The sequence below is a fragment of the Mesitornis unicolor genome, unplaced genomic scaffold (assembly GCF_000695765.1).
Source record: "Mesitornis unicolor isolate BGI_N332 unplaced genomic scaffold, ASM69576v1 scaffold28243, whole genome shotgun sequence".
Lineage (NCBI taxonomy): Eukaryota > Metazoa > Chordata > Aves > Mesitornithiformes > Mesitornithidae > Mesitornis > Mesitornis unicolor.
The window spans coordinates 16,017-22,375 of record NW_010174399.1 but is presented as its reverse complement, the minus strand read 5'-3'; the positions used below and the strand labels follow the sequence as shown (position 1 = coordinate 22,375).

The 6,359-nt window shown below is 52.8% G+C and overlaps 1 protein-coding gene across 1 annotated transcript; it reads left to right on the top strand.

The window, feature by feature from the left end:
* The first annotated feature begins 2,943 nt into the window (after window positions 1-2,943).
* On the top strand, window positions 2,944-6,102 carry SYNDIG1L (synapse differentiation inducing 1-like). The gene is made up of 3 exons (XM_010181034.1): window positions 2,944-3,393; window positions 4,624-4,761; window positions 5,944-6,102. The coding sequence occupies exons 1-3, from the start codon at window positions 2,965-2,967 to the stop codon at window positions 6,100-6,102; spliced, it is 726 nt and encodes a 241-aa protein (XP_010179336.1). The 5' UTR covers window positions 2,944-2,964.
* Window positions 6,103-6,359: the final 257 nt, after the last annotated feature.

Sequence of the window (6,359 nt, the reverse complement as noted above, 5' to 3'; positions counted from 1 at the left end):
GCCCTCATCTCCACCTGCAAACCCAGCCTGCTGGGCACAGGCAAGCGTGGTCTCTATGCGATGCCATGATCTTGGTGACTAAGGAGTGGGAAGCATCTCTAACCCCTCAGGCACTGGGATCTTCACATCAGCGATCAGAGAGGGAGGTTTCAGCCTCGCTGCTTCCCAGTAGGGCTGAGCACAGCACCGAAGGCATTCCATGACCTTGGTATTCCCTCCCCACGGCCAACAAATGCCAAAACTGGGTGCTAGAGCTGCACTTGGTGGTCTCTTTGCATATTTATGAGAAGGACAGCAATATCTCCTTCTCCACTTTTCCCCTCGCCCCTATTGTGGCCCCATCCTGATCCCAGGGAGAGCATCATCCCCAACTCCTGAGGGTGGAAAGCAAAAAGGAAAAGAGAGTTTAGTACAGGGAAATCTTTTGTAATCCTGGAAGGAACAAGGATCACAGTTGTTAGCACCAACTAAAATCTTCTAGCTATAGCCCTGCCCACCCCACACTCAGGGAGACTTTCCCAGCAGTATTTCCCAGCCCAGGTCAGCCAGCCATCTCCCACCCTGTTTGCATCCTTCAGGGTGCCCAAAACCAGCAGAGTCCATGTCCAGCAGCAGTCCAGCTGCACAGAGGCTCCCACGCTGCTCAGTGATACCACCCCAAACACTCCCTTCTGCCTCCCAAGCTGCCTTTTAGGTTTCCAGTTCCTCCCGGCTCCTTTCCCTTTCCCCACAATACTCCGAGTGTTACCCAGCACTCAGTGCTGTGAACACAGGGCTTTGCAGTGCAGCTCTCCCCCACCTCTAACCCGCTGCCAAAACCTGAGGTGAGCTAAGCAGCAACCTCCATGCAGGCAGCACCCACTGCCTGTTTGCCAGCGTTTCTCAGCACATTTGGAGATGGCTCCCACCAGCAGCTCCCAGCAAGATCCCATCCCTCCCCACTGCCAGAAAAATTTCTTGAGGGAAGGTGTGGATACCCTACCAAAACTGTCACGTTGCTGGAGCTCAGCTTCTGCTCCTGGCTGGGCTGCTGCTCGCAAATGACACTCAGTGACTGGTCTCTCCTAATCATTTCGTTAAAAAGAAAGATATTTTATTGAAAATCTAATCTGCATGTGGAGGTAAGCAAAGAACAGGTTCATGCTTTCCTGGCCTGAAAACAGGGATGAAGCTTTGTGATTCTCTGGATCTGTGCAGGAAGTAAAACCGTCTGTGCTACAAATATGCATCTCCCTTAAATATTTTGAAAATACTAAACAGCCATCTGCTGCACGAGCCATTACAGGCTTTATTAGCAGGGTGGGAGACTGCAGAAAGCAGAGAATGATTTTGGGGAGGAAGAAGTGGAGCACATTCACCAAAACATGCAGAGTTTTAGCAACTCAGGAGTGCTTTTGAATGGCTTCATTTTCCTTAGCAGCTTTCCAATGTGTGACAACTGCTGCCAAAACAAAGCCCATCAACAGGGACACTTAAAACCGGGTACAGCACTCAAACCCATCTGGTGTGGCAGAGTTTGGCCAAGGGGACAGGACCACTTGGGCTTTTCACTCTCTGGAGTCTTCATCTCCAACCTCTTTCTTTAGATTTTCTTCTTGAGGACAGATGTAAAGCCAAGGTGATGTGTCTTCTGTCAGAAAGCCTAGTGTACTTTGGGGAGCCCTATAGCAGGTGGATGTGTGTCTCTTCTACACAGCATCCTGCAGAGGAGGCAGTGACAGAGGTCTCTAAGGAGGACAGGAACATTTGGGGTTGTGAGGCAATAAGGTGGCACGGTCGAGGAGCTGGGAATGTGCTAGAGAGTGGCTGTAAAACACGGGGCTCTGGTACTGAAGAGCACAAAGTAATTGTTCCTCTCTCCTGGGGAACGCTGATATTTCACTACACATTTTCTTTGTGCTGAGATGGGTTGGGAAGCCAAAATAGCAAACGCTCCTCCGAAGAGAAGGGGTTGAAATATTTCATCTCGGAAATATTCATGAACAAAAAAAGCAGCACAAGGTTTCAGCACTCTGAAATGGAGGAGGGAGGGAGGTGAATTTTCCTGAGGAAGAAACCCATGTTGACATTCGTAGCTGAGGATCCCTTGTGGACTCGGCATTTTCTGAAGCCGGTGACCCAGAGCCAGTGCTGTAGGGCTGCCAGCTGTACCCAGAGGTGGGGCTGGCTTAAACAGGGGTCTGATGTGCCGGGTCCTTTATTTAAATTGTCATAATTTCAATGAGAACCAAGCCCTGGGGTGTCTCCCCTTTCACCTCTGCATCTCTGCGTTCCTCCGCAGAGCCAGCTGAGCATCTGACACACCTCACCCCAGCCTAAAAGCCACCTCTGTGTCCTCACAGCAGCCTCCTGGCTCCCCTCGATGCCTCGCTACACTTGCCCCAGATCCAGCTCAGCCTTGAAAGAGCCCTAGAAAACCTCCTGCGTACCTGAAAGCCAGTTAGGTGCATGTGCAATGCCTGGAGGCTGTAATTTGCTGAGCAACCCTCCTCTTTGGGAAGTCAGGGAGGCCCCTCAAGTGGCTGTCAGCCTCTTATCTACTTCTGTGCTGTCTGCTAGGCTCTGTCGCAGCACACATAGTGAACCAGCAGAAAAGGTGAGGTAGGTCCTTTCCTGCCAGGCTGCACGTGGCCATCTCGAGATGCATTATAGATATAGCAAATCCTCATCTTAACCCAGCCTGAATCACATCATTCTGTTGCAGGGCTGCATCCTTATCTTACTAGCAGCTGGGGAGAGATGAAGAGATGCTCAGTTTGCCGAGATAGCATTCAAGCCGTGGAGAGGGGGGAAGGGCTCTTGTTTTCTCCAGCGTTGCCAAATCTTTCTGTTCCCACTAGCTTTGTCTTGACATCGGCTCCGCATGGGCGAGAGGCTTTTCTGCTCCCTTGCCTTGCTGAAATACCAGCCTCCTCCCTCCCACTCTCTGCTCCAACAGGATCGCTCCTCCCCGCCGCCAGCAGCATGGAGAGCGTACGCGAGCTCCAAAACCCACTCTTGGCCAAGGCCAATGGGCACCTTCACAGCAGCTATTCTTACCACCAGCATCACAGCCAGGACTACCCCAGTCATCACTGCCAAGGGAAACTGTACTCCTACATTTTCCAAAACACCGGTGGTGCCAGGACTCACCAGCTGCTGGATGCCAGTTCCCTGCAGCTGGCCGTTGAAGCCTTGTACGGCCCCAATTTCATCCTCGTGAAGGATGAGACCTCTCTCAAGGCCAAGGACAGCAAGATGGAAAGTTGTGAGACCACTTTTACAGAAAGCAAAGAGATCCCACCCGAAGGTCCCGACGGGCACGAGGCACAAGGGTCCTGCCTGGTAGAGAGTGACATCCGCATCCAAACTGTCTCCTATGAGGTGGAGGAAGAGGAGCTCCAGGAGTATGAGGTGAGCTTGTCCAGGTGGGATGGCACCAAACTCCTCCTCTGGTAACTCTGGCCATCAGCCCAAATTCTTGGTCATTTATTCTCCCTTCTATCCCCAGAGCTTCCCCTCCAGACCCTACCACCTCTTGCCTCACCAGTCTCTTCCTGTGCACTCAGTATTTCTCCCTCCTTATCATTTCTGCACCCTTTTCCTCACTGCAGACCCCAGAAGGAGGTCAGCTCTGCTGAGGGCAGCCTGGCTGCATGGCCACTGGGAGTGAAGGGGAGGTGGGGCCGTCTCTGCAGGACCCTTGGGATATGGGGACCCTTTCAGAAGAGCAGCCTGCCACTACCGTGGCACTGAAGTTAAGGGGAAATAGCAATCCTTGCATAACAGCAAAATCCACGTGCTTGACGGCAGCAGCCAAGAGAAAGCTTTATATATAAAGACATGATTAATCTTGCAAAGGAGGAATGAGAGCTGACAAAGCAGCCTCATGCCGCGCTCTATGCCCCACCACGGTTTGGGCATGAGGCTGGGACCATCATCCAAGACCTTGAGAGGTGGGAGCGAGTCCCTGGAGCTGATGTCTGATCACTCAGCACAGCTCTGCTGCTTTCAGTGCCGGTGGTGCAGCCTTTTCGGAAGGCAGCAGGGGTGTCCCCACCAGGTGCCTTCTCCACCAGGACACATCACTTCCAGGTCAGCCTGCAGCTGGCCAAGTGGTGCCCAAATGCAGGAGGGCTGACCACAGCCACTCTGAGCAATGCACTCACTAAGGAGACAGGACACGTTGCCCCTGTGATGGAGGCTCCAATTCAACTGCTTTCCCTCACTTGCTAAATTACTTCCGCAGGATATTGATCTCCCAGTCCCTGATGGGGATAAGGCACTTTGTTTAAGTTTGTTTAAGCTGACAAACAGCCAGTTCTGCCAAAGCTCAAGATATTTCAGTTTAAGACTATCTATCTGGGAAATCCCAGACCCCCAGCAAGCAAGCTCAGCATTTGCTCTGGCAGGGAGCCGAGAATCTGCTCCGCTCCTCAATTTGCTGAGCTACATTTTTTTTTCTCATCAAACTGGGCTGAGGAGGCAGAAATATTTTTGAAACTCATTCCTTGAATTCGCAGGTGGGAAACGTGTGAGAATATGAGCTGGGGCCAGGAGAGAGCAGGAGCTGGGAGGAGAGGGGCCGAGGCTGCAGGGTGGCTCAGTGAGGTGGGCGTGTGCTGAACCCATCTGGTTTTGCAGAGCGACTCCTCCAGCGACAGCGAAAGTGAGGATCATTTCCTGACGCTTCCTCCCCGGGACCACCTGGGCTTGGCCCTTTTCTCCATGTTGTGCTGCTTCTGGCCCCTGGGGATTGCTGCCTTCTACTTCTCCCAAGGGGTAAGAGATCCCTTTGCTTGCCTGCATGCACTGAGAACTGGAGCAAGGGTCCTGCAAGCCATGGCAGCCCTCGGAGGGGACCATGCACCTTTTGGGCTTTAAGGCTCACTTTTGTGCCATTCCCAGACCCCTGAGGACTCAGGAAGATGGCATTTTCCCACCTGCCCTCCCATTCTCCAGTAGTGCAGAGGTCCTACACCATGATCCAGTCCAAGGTAGCTCATGCCCAGGCAGCCAGGCTGCTCTGGAGACTGGACACAAAGGGGAGCCTGGTCTCCATGTCACACCACAGCTCCTCCATTGCACTTGTTTCTGACACACCTTGGTTAAGCTCTGTGAGCCAACACCAGGCTGGCAGAGGTTGGAAAGGGTGATGGCCATGGGGCTGCACCAACTCAGAGGAGCTGCTGCCTTCTCGAGGGCTTAGCCCAGTGCCTGGGCTCACTTCCGTCACTGTTGTCCCAGAATAATTCATGCAGAGCCAGGGGATTTACTCTATGTTTGCACAGATGCTTCTGTACCAAGAATAGATGGGGGGGAGGCACTAAGAAGTTAAATCAAGAGGATGAAACAGAAATGGAAAAGTATATAACATGAGTACCTGACACAGAGGCAGTGAGAGGCAGGGGAAGCTTTAACTGATTAAGATCCCAAGGAGTGGCTGATTTCACGTTTCCACGTGGTGCAGGGTAGCACAGTGCACTCTCCACATGATGATGTACTTGGTGCAATTTATATTTAGCTCCATTTGCTATAACTACTGCTTTTGTTCACTCACTGAGGCAAGGACCATCTATTCAGTGTCTGTGCACAGTGATCTCCACATGGCAGCTCGAACACAGATAGTAGGTAATGCCAAGAGTCACTTGGGGAAGCTGGAAGTCACCAGCCCAGAGAGCCAACACCCACATCTGCCTCCATCACTGGCTCCATCAGTCCTTCTATGGGCTTCAGCTGAACACCCCATGCAGGAAAAATCAGGCAGCACATCCAGAACCATGGGCTGTGCTGTCTGGGGTCAGCTCCCTGAGACCGGGCAGTACTTATTACGTCTCTGTATAGGGTTTATTGGTGTCTGGTTGGTACCACACAGCCATCACCCCATGCACCAACCGTTTGCTGTGAGCCAGGTAAGGCCAGGTTGGTACAGCTGTGGGCAATGAGCATTTCTTCTCCTTCCAGACCAGCAAGGCTGTCTCCAAAGGAGATTTCCATCTGGCCAGTTCAGCTTCCCGCCGAGCTCTCTTCCTCGCTGCACTGTCCATAACCATCGGCACAGGAGTGTACGTCGGGGTGGTGGTAGCGCTGATCGCTTATCTCTCCAAAGGGAGCCACGTATAGCTACCACCCACACATCAGCGCCATCCCCGGCTGCCGGCCCTCCTGGGATCGAGCTTTCCTGCAGAGCGCAGGACACCAGTGCTGGCAAGGGATGCTTGCATGGCAGGACCCTGGCTCGGATGCCCTGTACAAGCTCTTTCCCCTTTCAGACAAACACCCTGTTCTCCCCAAAGCTGTGAGGTACCACACCCCAACAGCAGGGAATTGGGCACCAGCCTGGCTGCTGGGACCAGGAGGACCATGTTTGCCTGGTGGAG